Below are 19,407 nucleotides of genomic sequence, written 5' to 3'. Positions count from 1 at the left end.
TCGTATTGAAAATTGTCTCCTATGATTATAAATAGGATGTGATGACTCTTATGAGCAATGTATAAAAATGATGTATAATTTAATACAGAATTTATTCTTTCCTACTTGAAATAAAATACATTCTGATAATTTTATGATCTTCATTCATTACCACTTAAAGGTGGAAAGTACAAATTATGTGATGTAGGTATGGATTAGATAGAAACAGCTTTTACTCATGGATGGAAGATAGACTTGCTTGTTTAATTAGTTATGTATGATATTTCCTTATTCAGATACCATTAGATTATAAAATACACCATCTGTTTAATAACCAAACTCTTCAGGAAAAAAGGAACACTATTATACCAATTATAGTGATTATAAAATACATCGTGATTAGGAGTGTTACAATGTGAAGATGTATATCTTAGAATTGAGGAAATACAGTAATTTATTGCCAGTGAGGAACATAGTGTTTCCCTTTGGACCTTGCTATATTTTTAATCTGTTATTAATGGGGAATTACATAGCCTGAAGCTATGGGACTTCAGGCTTTAATAAGCCAACAGTTATGAGCAACCCCAATGTGCAAATCGAAGGCGCAGTCTCTGTTCTTTATTATTCAATCATGGGGGCATGGTGTGAGGAGGGAGAATAAATTAAAATTGTATATTCACAGAAAACACAAACACATACATGATCAGCATGATTGATAAGAAATATACATTAAATGCTGAATATGGTGTGTCCCATGAATTGGAGATAAATTATGTGCTAATTTCTTTTTCTCTTTTTTTTACATTAAGCACAATACAGCAATTTATAAAGATGCTTAAAATGAATACAAAGGGAAATAAAGATCACAGAATTACACATTGTACAGCAGTGTGTCACATATAAGATGGTGTAAATGAATACACCAGGATGGTGTTTAACTAAAGATAAAACAGCACCCATTGATTTGCTGCTTCTACACAACCTGCTTTCATACAGATTGAAAGGGTGTCAATATTAGTAGTTGGAAAGTCAGTTCTTGCATGTGATTTTAGCTTTAAAGTTTTCAGAAAACAGATCTGCAATATCAGTTTTCATTTTTGTCAGCTGTAATGTCAAGGATATTCAGAACAACAAAAATGCAATAATACAGGACAGTCCAGATTTGTGCCTTATGTGACTGGCCTCTGTTGCAGGATTGTACAAGGTTATGTGCAAAAACAAAGTCTGTCCAAAAGTCCACACTCTTGCAGTTTCAGGCTTTAGTTTGATTATCTAGATATAACGTTTATTACACAGCAAGGGCAGCATTAAAAGAAGAAACAAATTTATGATGGGTGAGCAATAACAGTATCATAAGCATCACTTGACTAGGAGGTCTGAAAGACTGTAGGTAAATTTTTGATTCAGTAGAACGTTGTGAGGTTGGAGTGGGACTAAAGCAGAACAGTATTTTAAATTTGTGGCTTGTAGAACACATAGGCAAGTAGGTAGTGCAGCCAACCAGTTTTAATTTCGAAAAGAGCTGAATAGGAACGTAGAGTATCTTGAATGAAGATTGAAACTATTTTGATCACCTGTTTGTAGCTGAAGAGTAATAAATAATGCCTTGTTGTTATGGCTGACCTGTCTCAGGTCTTCTGTGGGGGCCGGAGGGGAAGGAGTCCTCACTGGGAGGTGGAGACTTGGGTCCCTGTCACATCTTTATTGTCTAGCCGAGGTGAGAACCTGGGAAAGTTATTGTATTTTTAGCCTCCTCATTTGTTTTTTCCCACATCACACTTTAAAAAAAAATTTATGTATTTATTCGGCTGCGATGAGTCTTAGTTGCGGCACATGGGGTCTTAGTTGCGGCACGCGGGCTCTTGGTTGCAGTGCGCGGGCTTCTCTCTCGTTGTGGCACGTGGGCTTAGTTGCCCCGCGCCATGTGGGATCTTAGTTCCCCGGACAGAGATTGAACCCTGCATTGGGCGGTGGATTCTTAACCACTGGACCACCAGGGAATTCCCCACATCACACTTTTTTTTAAGGGATCAGATTAGATCTATAAAGATGCTCCACAAACATTGGATATTAATAAGCAGGTTGATACAACCCTATCTGGATGTGAAAAGGTGAGAGTTTTGGATACTCTAGAGCTGCACTGTCCAATATGGTAGCCACATATGGTTATTAATCACTTGAAAGTTGGTTGGTCCAAACTTTGATGTGCTGAAGTGTAAAAGATGTACTAGATTTCATAAGCTGTGTATGAAAGAGTGTATAGTATCTAATTAATAATTTTCTGTTGATACATGTTACAAGGATAATATTTTTGATGTATTAGGTTAAATCACTTAATTTTTGTTTTTTACTTTTTGAAGTGTAGCTGTTAGAAAATTTAGAATTACATAAGTAGCTTTCTAAAAAAAATATATGAAAGGCTTGTATTGAAAATGTTTGGCCACCAGGGTGCGCTGTGCACCTGCCAGCTCTGCCTTTTGAGGTTGTGCGGGTCAGGGAGGAGGAGGCACTTTTTCAGTGGAGCCTGAGTAGCCGCCTAAAGTTTTGTGTTTCTCCTGTCAGCAGTTGTTGGAGGTTGTTGTACTCTTTTCTCTTTTCTCAAAACCTTATAGATAGAGCTAGGCCTACAGTTTAAAGTCTTCCTAGTTTTAGCTACTTCTATTGAATTAGAAAAAAATTTAAATCAGGTTTATTGAGGAATAATTTACATAAAATACACTTATTTTAAGTGTCCAGTTTGATGAGTTTTGACAAATAGGTAGACCCATGTAACCACCACTGTAATCAAAATACAAAACCATTTCCATTAAGCCAAAAAGTCCACCCATACTCCTTTGCAATCACTTTCCCTCCCACTGGTCTGCTTTCTGTCACAGATTAGAGCTGTTTTTTCCTAGAATCTCAAACAAATGGAATCATATAGTATGACTCTTCTGTGTCTGGTTTCTTTCACTTAGCATAATGTTTTGAGATTCATCTATATTTTGATACCAATAGTTAGCTCCTGTTTATTGCTGAGTTATTTCATTGTATGGATAAGCCACAGTGTGTTTATCCATTCACCTCTTGGTAGACAATCGAGCAATTTTTAGTTTTTGGCTATTATGAATAAAGCTGCTCGGAACATTCATGTGTAAGTCTTTGTGTGAACGTATGTTTTTAATTCTCAGGGTTAAATGCCGAGGAATGGAATGGCTAGGTTGTGTGGTAAGTGTATTTTCAACTTGAGAAACTGCCAAAATGTTTTCCAAAGTGGTTGTACTGTTTCACATTCCCACCCTCAGTATATGAGAGCACCAGTCGCTCTACATCCTTGCCAGTGCTTGGTAAAATTTTTTTTGCTATTCTGGTGAGTTGTGTGTAGTGGTTTCTCATTGTGATTTTACTATTTTTTGATGATTAATTTTTTTAAAAAATCCATTTTATTGAGATATAACTTATACACAGAAAATTTTTAATTGTACAGTTTGCTGAGATTTGAAAAATATATACACACAACCATTACAGTCAAGATACATTTCATTACCCTAGAAAGTTCCATCCTGCCCCTTTGCAGTTAATTCCCCATCCTCTCTGGCCCTAAACAATCATTGATCTGCTTTCTGTGGCTACAGGTAGTTTGCCTTTTCTAGAATTTCATGTGACTGGAATCCTACAGTATGCACTCTTTTGTATCTGGCCTCTTTTGCTCAGCAGTTGAGATATATCTATGTAGTTGCATGTGTCAGTACTTCCTTTTTAGTTCTGATTAGAATTTCATTAAATGCATATAGCATAATTTTTCTTTTTAATCTGTTTACCTGTTGACAGACATTTGGGTTGTTTCCAGTTTAGGGTTATTACAGATAAAACTGCTATGAACACTTTTTAATTTTTTAATATATATATATATATTTATATATATACACACACACATGTTTTTGGGTGGACATGTGTTTTTATTTCTCATAGGTAACTACATAGGAGTGGAATTGATAGCTCATATGGTAAATATGTTTATTATAAGAAACTAACAAACTGTTTTCTGTGATTGTACCATTTTACATTTCTACCAGCAACGTATGAAAGTTCTAATTGTTCCAGATCCTTGTCAACAATTAGTATTGTCAGTCTTTTAAATTTTATCTATTCTAATGTGTGTGTACTAGTAGTTCATTCTGATTTTAATTAGTATTTTCCTTTTGACTACTGTTGTTGAGGATCTTTTTATGTGCTTACTGCCCTTTCTTTTCTGAAGTGTCTGTACAAATCTTTTGTCCATTTTTATGTTGGGTTGTTTATCTTCTTAAGTTGTAATTCCATATTCTGAATACAAGCCTTTTTTCAGATATTTGTTTTGTGAATATGTTCTCTGAGTCTGTAGCTTGGCTTTTCATTTTCTTAACAATGTTTTCAAAGAGCAGAAGTTTTAATTTGCTGAAGTCCAGTTTATTAATTAAGTTTTTCTTTGATGGTTCGAGTTTCTTGTGTCCTCATTCAAGGACTGTCTGCCTACCCCAAAGTGGCATAGCTTTTCTCCTATGACTTTTTTCCTGGAAGTTTTTTTAGTGTTAGCTTCTACAGTAAGGTCTCTGATTAATTTTGATTTAATTTTTGTGTATGTTATGAGATCAGGACGGAGGGTCATTTTTACCCAAATGGATATACAGTTGTTCTAACATCATTTATTGAAAAAACTTTCCTTTGTTTGACTGACCTAGACACCTTTGAAAATCAATTGACCATACAACATGGGTCTAAAATTTTGGACTTTATTCTATTCCTTTCATCTATATGTCTGTCTTCATGCTAGTACAACACTGTCTTGGCTTTGTAGTAATTCTGAAATCAAGTACTCTACCAAGTTCTCTAAGTCTTCAGGTTTTATTCCTTTCTCAAATTGTTTTACCTATTCTAAATCCTATTGAGAAACAGAGGTGGCAGTTGATGTTTTAGATTATAATTTAGAATCAGAGTAGAAAGATCTGGTTTTGAATCCTGATGTGTTAGAGGGGCTTTTGCCTACTAGGCTTAATCAACAATAGCAGTCATTCCCTGTTATTGATGTTGTCCGTGCATCATGAGGTATAGATGCGTGTCCTCCATTTCTGCACAGTAAATTGTCCCCAAATATGTGTTTCACAAGAAGCAGCCTATTGACCATATATAGACATTGTAAAATCTTGAACAAAAAGATGTTATCCCCCCAGCAATCTGTTGTGTATAGTCTGTTGAATGAATCAGAATTAATTTTTGTTCTAAGTAGATTCTTTTGTATTCCACCAGAATATTGAGCTCAATGATGATACTGTTCTAAATGAGATAAAGTTAGCAGATTGTGAACAGTTTCAGATGCCTGACCTATGTGCTGAAGAGCTTGCTGTTATCCTTGGAATCTGGTGAGTTAATGACTTACTTGGCTACCTTGAACTTCTAGCATATTGGTTCTCTTGTGTTGGGGAAATCTTTGTTCGAGCAGGTCCCCAGAGTTGTGCATGAATAGAGAATCTTGTCATGGCTTATGAAGATGAAGAATAGTTGGGCAACCAATTAAAGGGTTAGAGATGAGGAATCTCAGGAATCTACTGTAAGTTGGTATACTTATCCTTCTCTTTTCTTCATAAACAAAATTTCTTTGGTTAACCTTGGCTAGGAATAGACTCTTAATGAAGTATTTAGGATAGGTGACTGTTTTGACCTTTGAGGGTATTTACGTTCAGAGTATGGAATTATTTTTTATTTTATTTTATTTTTTAAAGATTTTTTGATGTGGACCATTTTTAAAGTCTTTATCAAATTTGTTACAATATTGCTCCTGTTTTATGTTTTGTTTTTTTGGCCCCGAGGCATGTGGGATCTTCGCTTCCCGACCAGAGATCAAACCCGCACCGCCTGCATTGGAAGGTGAAGTCTTAACCACTAGAACTCTAGGGAAGTCCCTAGAATTTTTTTTTAATACAAGAGAACCTTGGGGGCTTCCCTGGTGGCGCAGTGGTTGAGAGTCCGCCTGCCGATGCAGGGGACACGGGTTCGTGCCCCGGTCTGGGAAGATCCCACATGCCGCGGAGTGGCTGGGCCCGTGAGCCATGGCTGCTGAGCCTGCGCGTCCGGAGCCTGTGCTTCGCAACGGGAGAGGCCACAACAGTGAGAGGCCCACATACCGCAAAAAAAAAAAAAAAAAAAAAAAAAAAGAGAACCTTATGTGTGGTAGAAATAGTTTTTCATTTTATTTTATTTTTCTATTTTGAAATAATTTCAAATTTGGAAAAAAGTTGCAAGGGCAAGGCATTGGAAATAACCTTTTTGAGAATAATTTTCCAACATGATATTCTATCACCCCTGAATACTTTAGTGTGTGTTTTCAACAAACAAGGGAGCTTTTGTGCATAGCCATAATACAGCTATCAAAATCAGGAAATTAACATTCATATTTCACTATCACTTCCTACTCAGACCCCATTCAAGTTTTGCCAGTTGTCCCAATAATCTCCGTTATAGCACAGGATCCAGTCTAGAACATACGTGTTACGTTTAGTTGTCATGTCCCTTTAGTTTCTATCAATCTGGAATAGTTCTTCATTTTTGCTTGACTTTCATGATCTTGATACCTGAAGTTTATAAGCCAGTTATTCTGTAGGCTTACTCTCAGTTTGAATTTGTCTGATTTAAAAAAAAAAAAAGGATTAGTTTCACATTTTGTATCATTATCAGGGGTATCAGAAAATGGAGGTTTTGTGGTTCTTATTGCATCCCAGCAGGTAGAAAACAATTTTGATTTGTTCCTCTACTGGCCATGTTAAGTTTGATCACATGATTAAAGTGGGGTCTGCCAGGTTTCTCCAGTGTGAAGTTATTCTTTTTTAACTTTTGTTATTAACATGGTCTTTTAGACTATATAAATATCCCGTTTCTCATCTGGAGATTTAGTAATGTTCAAAATAGAATATTTCACAAAGTTATAATATTGAGACTGGTTAAATTAGTAATAGGCAATTTAATAAAGGGAGCATTTATTAAAAAATTTGTGTTTTAGCTCAGTAGAACTTATCTTTCTGTGTTCACCTCATAGCATTTTGTCTCCTTTACACTAACAGTAGGTTTTCATTTATACAAAAGTTAAATTCAGTTCTACAGTCCCCTTTTGTTTGATTAAAAAGAATCACACATGCAGAGTTCTGTTTCTAATCCAAATCAGTTGTCTTATCACATTATTTCATTCCAGTGACAGAATTTATGCTTACTGCCAAAGAATTATTTGTTCAATTCATAACGATACTTAGTATATAAATAATATAAACAATCATTTACAAGCAATGTTATGTGCTAGGAATTATACCATGTACTTTCACACTATCCCTCCTTAATGTTCTAACAGTCCTAGAGGTTGTTGTTTTTCTCTATTTTTCAGATGGGAAATCAGGGTTCAAATGGCAAAATGACTCACTCAGAATTGCAGTACAGCATTTAGGGCTTGAATCCAGGTTTTACAGACCCAAATTCTGAGTTTTCCTTTATGCTATTTCTTAAAAGGTTATTTTGGCAAACTCATAATTGTCAACTCAACAGGAAACTAAATCAAACCAAATATATATATTCCCAGGCTTCTCTCAGTTGTGCTTTAGCTTTATTGAGTTAGACTTCACAGTTGAGAGAGGACTGAAAAACCAAGAAAATGCTTGTCTTCAAATACTTTTTTCCCCCAAATATGATCTTGGTAGAATCTAAATATATTGAACAATTAAAAATGAATAAATAAACTTAAAAAAAAATGGATAACCAGTGGACCTACTGTATAGCACAGGGGACTCTGCTCAATGTTATGTGGCAGCCTGGATGGGAGGGGAGTTTGGGGGAGAATGGGTACATGCATATGTATAGCCGAGTCCCTTTGCTGTGCATCTGAAACTATCACAACATTGTTAATCGGCTATACTCCAATATAAAATAAAAAGTAAAAAAAAAAAAAAAAAAAAAAAAAAGTGCTGAATGGATTTCATGGGCAATTTAAATCTTCACTGTTTGGTAGAAACTACTTGATTATATTCTGAATCTTGGGGCATCTGATACACTTTATAAACCCCTGGGTTGGAACATCTGTGAATTGATGATTTGCGTGTGGGGGTCGTGATTTTATTATATTGTCTGATCTCTGCGTGACCTCCGTGGCCACTAACCCCTGTGAAGAGGTGACTTGGACATTGCGGTGGGCTGGGTTCTTTGGAAAGCAGACATAGGGGGAATTCATATAGATGGTGGATTGACCAAACTGTGGGGCCAGCTTCATGCTCCTTTTCTTCAGCTCCTTCCCTTCACTGGCCTCCTGCTTGAATTTGATTTTACCTGGAGGCCACGTGTCTCATACATCAATATACCTGATTGCTTTTATGTAAAGTAACTGTGGGAGAAATTCCTTAAAATACAGCAATCCTTCAGTAATTCAGACAACTGGAGTGAGAAGGGTAATTGCTTTTGAATTAATAGTCTGATTTTCAGATATGCAGAGTAATATATTCTAAGCCTAAGTTAGTAAGTTATGGTGAAGAGTGGTGGCCTGATTCAGTTACTATATCATAATTACTTGTAATGAGCCTGTAGCCTTTCAACTTTATCTGTATACTTTATGCAGTGAAGTTAAGATTGGAATTTTGTATGTGAGGGATGAATTTTCATCCATTTTGGTTGAGGTTCTTATTTTAGAATGACTTTTGTTTTTGTTCACTTATCAGAGTCATAGTATTAGAACTGAAAGGACCTTAGGGGTTATTTGGATCATCTTGCCAACTGATACATAATTCCTTTGTGCAATCAAACTAGAAATGTCTAACTATGTATGTGTGTATTGTGTGTGTGTATGTTTTCAAATGAGGTAAATTAGAGAGATAACATTGTATTAATTTCAGGTGTACAATATAAAATGATTTTATAATTCCTTCCTTCCATTCATTTATTTTTTATCAACAATATATTCATTTAACAGTTATTATGTAAACATTTTATGCTCATTATAAAATCCTCCAACAGTATTGAAAATTATGAGGAAGTGGTACTATTTTGTGAGGTGGTATTTTCTTTTCATTCTTAATACAAGTAATATTTGCATACAAAATAACTTATGTAATATATAAATATAAGTTATATAATATAATAATAAACTGAACCCACCACCCAATTTAAAAACTAGAAAATTGCAAATACCACTTGCTCAGTCTATGTGCTTCTTTCCCATCTCACCTTCCTGCCTCTCTTTAAAAGGTAATCACTGTCCTGAATTTTGTCTTTGTCATTTTCTTACCTTTTCAAAAGATAAATTTATTCACATCTTTTATACCTCTAAGTCAGTTGCTTCATTTTGTTTGTTTTTGAGCTTTATAAAAGCGCTATCTTACTATATATAGTCTTCTGTGATTTGCTTTTTTCTCTCACTGGTGTCTTTCTATGACTCATCCATGTTGTTATACATAGCTGAAATTTACTTTGCCATATAACATTCCATTGGGTGAATATTTTACAATATATTGGTTTCTTTTTTGGACATCTGGATTGTTAACAGATTTTTCCTATTACACACAATATTACTATGGATATTCGTGTGTATGATTCCTGGTACACCTGTTGAAGAATTTCTCTGAGCTCTTATACCTAGGCTGGAATTACTGAGTTTAGGATATATGAATATTCACTTTACAAGATAGTGCTAAATTGTTTTCCAAAATTATCCAATCAAATCACACTTGGATCAGCAGAATCTAAGAATGCCCATTGTTCTGCCTCTTTGACAATTTCTTAATTTTTGCCTGTCTCATGGTGATACTAAATTTTTTTTTGCATGAGTTTGATAAATAGGAGTTGTTGCTATATTAATTCTTTTCATTTTCTTTGTGGAGTGACACAGATTGGATTTCATTTTTTTCTTATAAAAGAAATTGTGTTGATATTTTGTACACCAACCACATTTCATTTCTCAGCATTTTATTACTTTTTGTACTTATCTTTGGCACACTCATCTCTACATTTCTATATAATGCAGTAATATTAAAATATGTGCTTTCAAATATGTAAATATAATTACTTGCCTTTTAAAAATTATATTTCATTCATTATGACATGCATTCTGGAATTAATTTGCTTTTTTTTTTTAATGTAAAGCACAAATCTCCAGAAGAACAACCCAGTGCATAAGTTAACTGAAGAGGAGCTGCTGGCATTTACATCAGTGAGTAATAGTGTCTTTTTCCTTTCCATTTCTTTTTTTCCTCATAAATTATTATTAATAATAATATAATAATATAATTATTATAATAATATTATTATATTATTATTCCATTTCTTTTTTTTCTTTTTTTCCTTGTAAATTATTACCTCTGGTATATTCTTGCCTCAGATTGCTCATGATGAAACACTGCCACCTAAGGAAATTGAGGGGAAAAAAGCTTATCATTTTAGTTTCCAAGCTGCATATATCTTGCTGCTGATTTAGACATAAGCATTTTTCTTTGCACTTGCTTAGATTTGAGGGTGGTGACCAAATATTTCTTGTTCTTTGTTTGATCCCAGGGCCTAGTCCAGTATCTCACACATAATAGGTGCTCAATAAATACTTGTTGAATGAATAAATGAAGTGACAGAGCAAGAGTCTGAACCTTTACTCCAAAGCAACTCTTTCGTCTCAGATTGAAGGTGATGCGACACGGATGTGATGAGAAAGAGGACTTCAGAGAGCGAGGAGGAGAACCAGCAGAGGGAATGGGTTTTGGAGGCTGAGGCAGGAGGCAGTGTCAAGAGCCAGGGGTACTTGTCAGCGTTCAGCAGTGGAGAGCAGTCTGGAGGAAAGGCTGAGGCTTTGATGTTTTGCGTTGCTTATCTCTATGACAGTTTCAGTGGAATAGCTGGGTAGTCACCTCGCTACAGAGAATTAAGGAGGGAATGGGGTGTAAGAAAATAAAGTTGATAGATGAAGACCACAGTTAGAGAAGAATGGCAGCAGTGAAAAGGAAAGATAAAGTAATAGATACTTGAGGATTCATGATCAAAGAAGGCTTTTCTAGAAGAGGAAAGTCAGAGAGCAAGAGGTCAGTCAGTATCTTTTTAGCTTTATGGATAAGAAGAAGATACACACGTCTTTAATGAACACAAGTTGCTTAAGATACATCATTTTTTCAAAGGCATCTTTATTATCATAGTTAGGGATCAAGTTAGAATTCTGGTGTTTTCTTCCTTTGTTATTTTTCAGATAAGGCAAAAATAAAGCACTTTTATCTGGTAGAAATGAAAGCTAGCTTACTTTGTACTGTAAAATGAATTTTGCAAGTTACTGTTTTCTACATACAGTTTTGGAACTGGTTGGATGTTAATCTTCTGAGTCCTCTGGGTGCCTGTTTTATTTTCTCACTTAAGTATTCTTAGAAATCTGCTGTTTTTCATTATAGCATATGAGTGTTTAGGTAAATATGTAGAATGTCCCTAATTAGTCATTACATATGCTATAGGGAATTTGACAACTAAAGTGTTAAACATTTTTTCAAAGATATATTTTAAAAATTGTTACGTACCTCCCATTTATTCATTCAGCTAATATCGATTGAATACTTCATATCTACCAGGCATTGTGCTGGTTATTGGAGATACAGCAGTAAACAGTCTTTTCCCTCTTGGAGTTTACATCACTTTACACTCTTTTTTTTTTTTTTTTTTTTTTTTTTTTGCGGTACGCGGTCTTCTCACTGTTGTGGCCTCTCCCGTTGCGGAGCACAGGCTCCGGATGCGCAGGCTCAGCGGCCATGGCTCACGGGCCCAGCTGCTCCGCAGCATGTGGGATCTTCCCAGACCGGGGCACGAACCCGCGTCCCCTGCATCGGCAGGCGGACTCTCAACCACTGCGCCACCAGGGAAGCCCCACTTTACACTCTTGTGAGGGAAATAACACAGTAGACAAAAAAAGAAATAGATATTTAATAGAAGTGCTTAGTGTAAATATAAAACAGTATAAGGGAATAAGAATGGGTTGGGGATGGCTGTTGTAGACAAGAAGGTGGGGGAAGATCTCAATGGGAAGGTGATGTTGAACATGGGTCTTCCTGATGTGAGGCACAGGAAAGGACATGGAGGGTCTGGAATGATGGGGAGCTTGAGTCAGTGTAGGGAAGTACAGAGCTGGATGGGGACGGTCACCTATTATCTAGATGATAAATGATGACCAGGATGCTTGTGTTTCTTCTGATGACTGAGCTAAACAGGATGCAGCATATGATAGGAAGTGTTCCTGCTGTCCTCTCACGGGGACAGTGGTCAGCAGTAATGCCTTCTTGGGTTTGGCTTCATAAACAGATTATTGTGGAATATAGGTTATCCACAGTTATCCTGAAATGACATTAAAACACTCTATTTACATTCAAGCAGTTAACTTTTTTTTTTTTAGTGTTTTTTGTGGGTGGGGTGTATTCTTTAACCTTTTCTTATTTCTTTTCTGATTCTTTTCTCTTCCTCTCTTTCTTTCTTTTTTCTTTTCCTGTTCTTGTTCCTCTGTACAGTGAGGTGTTTCTGAAGTAATTAACTCTGGTAACCTGTGATGGTAGGTGACTCATCCCTCCTAACTTGCAATGAAGGTCGTAAACTCAGGTTTCATACTTTCCCCCAGGGCTTTATAATACATAATTTTTCTGCTCTCCTCCTCCAGCTCTCTTCCAAGTCAGCACTGACCTGAGGACTGATCTCTTTTTCGAGGAAAGCTGTTCAGTGACAGTGCTTTATAGTGCCGGGCCTAACTCTTCTAAAGAGATGAGTTTGTTAATGCCAAGTAAATGTTTAATTGGTAAGAAGTAAGGCAAGGAACTTATAATGAGGAGGGCTTTGAGGAGCCCCAAGCATACTTTGGGCTGTGCACCACCCATTCCATTTCTTATCCCAAAGGAAGCATATGGAATACACCAGAAAAACCCAAATCAGCTCTTCCTTTTGTCATTCAGTCCTTCCTCTTATCCCTTCTTTGTGCATGATTCTGAAGTGGGTAATAAGGTGAATTAGAAGTGGCCCCTGGTTTCAATGAAGAATTTCACTAAAATTTATATCCTATATAACTGTATGTCCTGTACATAAATATCCTTTATTTATATCCTATATAACTCCAGAGGAGTGTTTGAGGCAAGAGGGACCACGTTTAAGTGCTACCCTGCTTCTGAACTCTCTTTTAACAAGGATCATATTTGGGCTTACAGTATTGTAATTATTTATGTGTATGTCTTATCTTCCCCATAAGACTATAAACTTCCAGTTTTAGGCACTGGTCTCTGTTCTTCTCTGGGTCTTCTACAAGGCCTACTGCAGTGCTTCAATGCTTTTCTCACAGTTGTTGCTCAAGAAAAGTATGCAAAATGCGGGAATGAATGAAGTACACTAGAACCAGAAACAGGATTTATTTCTGTCCTGCAGCAAGGTGCTGCATTGCTCCACTTAGTTCCATAATATAGGTAGTACTACCACCCAGTGTACTACCTAGTGTATCCTTAGGATAACGACTTATTTCATCTTCCTCTTCAGTAAAATGAGGGAAGGAGTGATGTGTCCCTCCCTCGGCACTGAAAACTTGTTTTGAGGATCAAATTACAGAGTGTATGTGAAAATACTTCAGAGTGGGTAGATAGAGCCTGGTGCCCCCATAGCATTCAGGAATGAGTCAGCTTATCTGGTTGCTGGTTTGTAGGAGCGCGCTACTGTTTTCAAGGAATAGGACTTCCTAAGTGGATAAGGCCGGTTTGGAATTGGCTGTAGATGTGGAAGAGAAGGCAGTAGAGAGGAAAGAAGCAGCATCCTCTTCCTTCCTGAGCATACGTTTCCATGCTCTGGCTGTGGCATGGTGGCCAGGGTCTGGAGTTGTGAACTCTTGAGGCTGTGAGGTGTCTTCCTCTGTTGATAGAAGAGCAAGTCCCATAGTAGAAATCTCAGTCCCCTACCAGAGTATTGTGAGCACTTGGAGGGACAGGAATCACAGTTATTGAACATTTGATGTATACTTACTGAACAAATGAATGGCTTATTGGTCCTGAATTTCGTTCAGTTTTCATGTGCTATCCTAAAGTTTACTAAACTAATGGTGAAATCTCTTTCTTGGAAGAATTTTTGCCAGTGTTTCCATGTTGGTGTAGCATGTTGAAATATATGTGAGATATGTTGGGAAAAAGTTTTAATTCAGCAATGGCAGAAGATTTTCCCAAGAAGAATACTTTACCTTTTTAACATTGTTATTATGTAATGCTCTTCCTGAGATATTCTTTCCTCACATTTCAGGAAAACTGAATGAGTCATAGTAAAAATAACCCACATTGTTCTAGAGAGCCATTTATGTTGTATTGGCTTGATAATTTAAAATTAGCTGTGTTGTCTACGTTATTTCCTTTCAGATGAGCCAAGTCAGTGACATTCAGTAATGCCTTTAATTTCCTTTCATTGTTGAAAATGGGAACAATTTAGGTAATTCATACAGGTGTTTCAGTTTTCATTGGCAAAAGTTCTGCTTAAGTGTGAATTGGTACTGGCAGCCTGCCTTCTGACTGTCTGCCTGAAGCCCCAAGGTCTCTGCAAATGAAAAATGGAAAAAAACCTTTGAAAGTTACACATTATATTGTATGTATTTTCTCTTTCTGCTATTAATTTTAAGGCTACTTAATAAATACTTAACTATGGAATTAAAATAGTTTGCTAACCATTTTTGAAGAGAAAAATGATACCTTTTTTTCTTCTAGGGCATACTTATTTCTTAATTTTAATTTTTTAAGATAGGCAGTATAACTGTGAGATAGTCATGATACTTCTGATAGTTTGTCCTCGCATTACATGTTGACATGTCTATATTAAGCAGGATAACCCAGGATTTTGATTTTCTTTCTGGTTTGAATACTTGTCTCCCCAGATGTTACTCATGCATTTTAATTTAACAGGCATTCGGATCATGAGCCTTGTAGCTATATCTGGGTCATAACTTGGTAACTTTTAAAGAAGCAGGAGATGGGTATGTTTTGTTTCAGTTTGTGGGTTAACTGTTATTAAACAGAGGCTTAAAAATATTTTTTTTGATTGGAGTTGAACTAGGTTACTTTTATATATCTTACTTCAAGAATAGACAGAGAAAGAATAATGAGTAATAGGATTTGTGGGATCTTACATGGCTCTTTTCTTACCATCATCTACTTTGGTAACTGCTAGATTTCTTTCTTCACAGTTAACCATGGCTTAAGGTTAATGCTTATTTGTGGGTTTATTTCTAGCCATGTTTGAGTAACTGGTACTGCATTTGAACTCTCATTGTAAAAAACCACAAATCTGGGGCAAAATAAATATATGAAACAGCAGTATATAAAAAGGATAGTAAGTTATGACCAAATAGTGTTTATCTCAGGAATGCAAAATTGGTTTAACGTGAAACAGTCATTGCAATTCATCTTATTAATGTAGTAAAGGAGAAAAACTGAATGATTATCTCATTATATTTATTTATTTTAGCATTTGAAAAAATTCAACACCCTTTCATTGTAAAAACTTAGTAAACTATGAATAGAAGAGAATATCAACCTGATAAAGGGTATCTATGAAAAATCAGAGTTAAAATCATTATTGATGAAAAACTAGTTTTTCCTCTAAGATCAGGAAAGTGGCACTTCTATTCTTCATTGAACTGGAAATCCCAGCTAGTGCAATAAGACATTAAGAAGATACAAAGGGAGTGCAGATTGGAAAGGAAGATAGAAGATTATCGTTTTGCATAGACAGCACAATTCTTTACATAGGGAAACTCTATAAAGAATAGACATGAAAGCTACTGGAACTAATAAGCAAGGTCTGAGAATACAAGGTCAATATAAAAAAGTCAGTTATGTTTATATATACTAGCAGTGAATAATTGGGAAAGTAATTTTAAAACTACTTACAATAGCATAAAAAAAACCAAATGTTTAGTGATGAATTTGACTAAAGTGTAAGACCCGTACACTGAAAATGACAAATATTGCTTTAAGAAATTGAAGATCTGAATAAATGGAGAGACTTACCATGTTCATGGATTGGAAGGCTTAATATTGTTGAGTTGACAGTTCTCCCAAAATTGAGCTATAATTTAAATCCAATAGCAATCAGAATCCAGGAGAACCCCCTTCTCTTTTTTTTTTTTTTTTTGCAGAAATTGACAAGATGATTCTAAAATTTATTTGGAATACTTTTGCTTCTGTGATGGCCAAGTAAGCTCTTTGGACCCATCTGTCTGCAGATAAAAATTACAAACTATGGACAAAATACAAAAAAACAAACAAAATAAACTACCTGATGACATTAGGTTATATGAATGCCCACTAAGAGAATGAAAGATTGTTAATATCACTAGTCATTGGGAAAATGCAAATTAAAACCGCAACAATATACCACTGTACATCACTTAAAAGGTATATTACCATACAGAGTAGTTGGAATTCTCATACATTGTAAATGTAATGTGACATAAAATGGCAGAACCACTTTAGAACACAGTTTGACATTTTCTCATACAGTTAATCATCAATTCCACCTCTAGGTATTTGTCTATGTGAAATGAAAGTATGTGGCTCCACAAAGACTTACACAAATGTTCATAGTTGTTTAATGCGTAATAGCTTAAAACTGGAAACAGTGCAAATGTCCATCAACAAGTAAATGATAAATTGCAGTATATCCATCTAAAGAAATAATACTCAGCAATAAAAGGAAGTATTGATACATGCAACAATGTGGATGAAATCTGAAAAGCATGATTTTGAGTTAAAGAAGCCAGATTGTATGATTCCTTTTCATTAGAGTTCTAGAATAGGCAAAACTAAATCATAATCACAGAAAATAGATCACAGATTGATTGCAAAGAGGTGCAAGGAAACAAGGGAATTTTTGTGGCTGATAGAAATTTTGTATATCTTGATGTTTGTGGTGTATACATTTGTCGAAACAGATCAAACACTATACTAAATATGGGTTTATTTTATTGTATCTATCATATACTTCATTAAAGTCACTAAGAATAACTAAAAGGGAAAATGCATGTATGTTATTTAGAGCTGTAATATTTAAGATGGATTAGTTTGTCAAAGTAGATTTCGGTTTCCGTGTAGATTAGTCCTTATCATCAATTTCTGAAGTACAACAGAAATACTCTACCTACCTAAAGTGTTAAATGGAAAGAATGTAGAAGGAGAAGAACAAATGCCCAATGGGAAATTGCTCAGTGTTCACATTCAGTATGAAGCTTCTTTTTCAAGGCAAAATCAAGCTAGTTTTACCCAAATATTTTTTGGAAACTTGTGTTCAAAAGAAACCCTAAAATTGAGTGGATGGATCTACTGTATAGATCTCCAGTTGGGGGTCCCTTTGACCCTTAGCATCCAACACAGGTTGTCAATATTAAAATGTTTATTGAATTGAATTTTTTCCCTCTCATGATTGAGAGTCAACAGAAACAACAAACAGAAAGATAGGATGAATGTAAACCTTAGGAGTGCACAGGGCAGGAAACTTGTGTATACAATAAAATAAAGTGAGGTACTAATTTATGATTTCAGGTAACTTCTTGTGTTAATGGATGTAAAAGTAGTTAATTAGTAGAATTTAATTATTTTAAATCTGTAAATACCATCTTTAGTAGAATCTGTATTGGGCCTGCAGATCAAACTATTGGTTGTGTGGCAAAATGTTAACACTTGGGTGAAGGGTGTACGGGAATTCTTTGTATTATTCTCGAAACTTTTCTGAAGAAGAAAATAAATTTGAAAATAAAAAGTTGAAAGACGTCTGGCACAAAACTACATGGAAAATGAGCAAAGTCCATCATTGCCTCATTGCTAGATAACCATCCTTATTTTGGGTTGAAGATATACGCAGGCTCTCTGGAGCATACTCGGGCTACCTTTAAACTTCGGTTGGTCTCCCTGTGTCTCTTACTGGGTTTCAACCTTGTCTTGCCCCATATTGTCTTTAGCAGCAAAGGAAATAGGGAGGAGCTACGAAATTTAAAGACGTGGCTTAAAATAAAAGGAAGAAGGGGGACTCGTGGACCAGAGAGCAGAGGCTTTCACGGTGTTAAGACACTGTTAATCTCACAAGAGGTAAGAAAGGTGTCTAAGGAGTCTTCAGACCTGACTTAAACACGTACATATGTGCATAGACACTCAGAGAAGTCAGCAGCTGGGGTCAGGGCCAGCAATGAGAGGCAGGGAGCCGAGGCCTCGGCAGGCAGCCGTGAGGGATGGAGTTACCTGAAGTAATAGCACTTTCAGAACTTTCCACTGAGCTAAGACTGAAGCAGGCAAGTCTGAAGTGATTGTGAATGCATGGTGCTGCTTGGCTGTGGCAGCAGAAACCAGTCTCTCTAGAGGAAAACATCTCCTAAACCCAAATTAAAAATTGAGCAGTGAGCTCATAATTAAAGATCAATAAACAGAAGAGAAGGCAAGCCACTGTGGTTGAGAGTCAACAAACAGCAGATTAAAGGATGAATTGCAGTTTTCTCATTCATAATATATAACAGCTATGTGTGAAACATTTAAAGAAATATAGGGTATAATCACAAAGATAACCTAGCAACTTATGTTAGTTATTAGATGTTCATGATTTGGGAGAGAAAATGTAACTTCTAGGAATAACTTGAAATTAAAAAGCAGAATTAAAAAAAATGTAATCCATGTTTATCCACATCAGAGAGATGTCCAAAAACACCAAAAAGTTGTGTATAACAGGTGTTCTAGAAATTCCAGTCTTAGAAGTACACCTAAGAAACTCGTGCATGTGCATCAGTGGATGTGTATAAGAATGTTTAACAATAGCAGTGTTTGTAATGGCAAACAAACTGTAAACAGCCTAAATGTTTGTTGACAGGAGAAGGGATAAATAAACTGTGATATCTTATATCACAAGTATGAAATATTATACAACAGTGAAGTGAAAATAAATGAACTATAGCTATAAGTAACAACATGCATGAGTTTTATAAAGGTAATGATAGGTTAAAAAAACCAGTCCCAGGGACTTCCCTGGCAGTCCAGTGGTTGAGACTCCACACTTCCAATGCAGGGGACGTGGGTTCGATCCCTTGTTAGGGAAGTAAGATTCCCACCTGTCACAAGGTATGGCAAAAACAACAACAACAAAACCAGTCCCAGATTCACAGGTGCTTATATTATACTTTATAACTTGCATTTTAGTTACTTTTAATCTTCTTTGTATATCAAATAATAAAAAAATCTGAAAAGCATTTTGGGCAAGAGCAAAATCATTTAAATGTTATTTGATAAACGATTTTAAGGAATAAACGACACTGACATCATTGTGTACATTTTACTTTTAAAGTGAATCTTGCTGTTTATTAGGCTGGTGATAATGGAGAGCATTAATGTAAGGTGAAGGAAAAAGCCTTAAGAAAGGAAAGCTCCTTAGTGGAGCTTCCAG

The 19,407-nt window shown here is 35.7% G+C and overlaps 1 protein-coding gene across 2 annotated transcripts in view; it reads left to right on the top strand.

Moving 5' to 3' along the window:
- The window catches only part of TTC27 (tetratricopeptide repeat domain 27), a 181,641-nt gene that overhangs the window by 44,335 nt on the left and 117,899 nt on the right, over positions 1-19,407 (top strand). For both annotated transcript variants that reach the window (XM_081254404.1, XM_081254403.1), the window contains exons 8-9: positions 5,245-5,357; positions 10,105-10,171. In XM_081254404.1, coding sequence (XP_081110530.1) covers positions 5,245-5,357; positions 10,105-10,171 — 180 coding nt within the window. The remainder of the gene's footprint in view (positions 1-5,244; positions 5,358-10,104; positions 10,172-19,407) is intronic.

Source organism: Mesoplodon bidens, assembly GCF_964165515.1.
Source record: "Mesoplodon bidens genome assembly, chromosome: 14".
Classification (NCBI taxonomy): Eukaryota; Metazoa; Chordata; class Mammalia; order Artiodactyla; family Ziphiidae; genus Mesoplodon; species Mesoplodon bidens.
The sequence above is the reverse complement of the archived record's forward strand: the minus strand, read 5'-3'. Positions and strand labels throughout refer to the sequence as shown.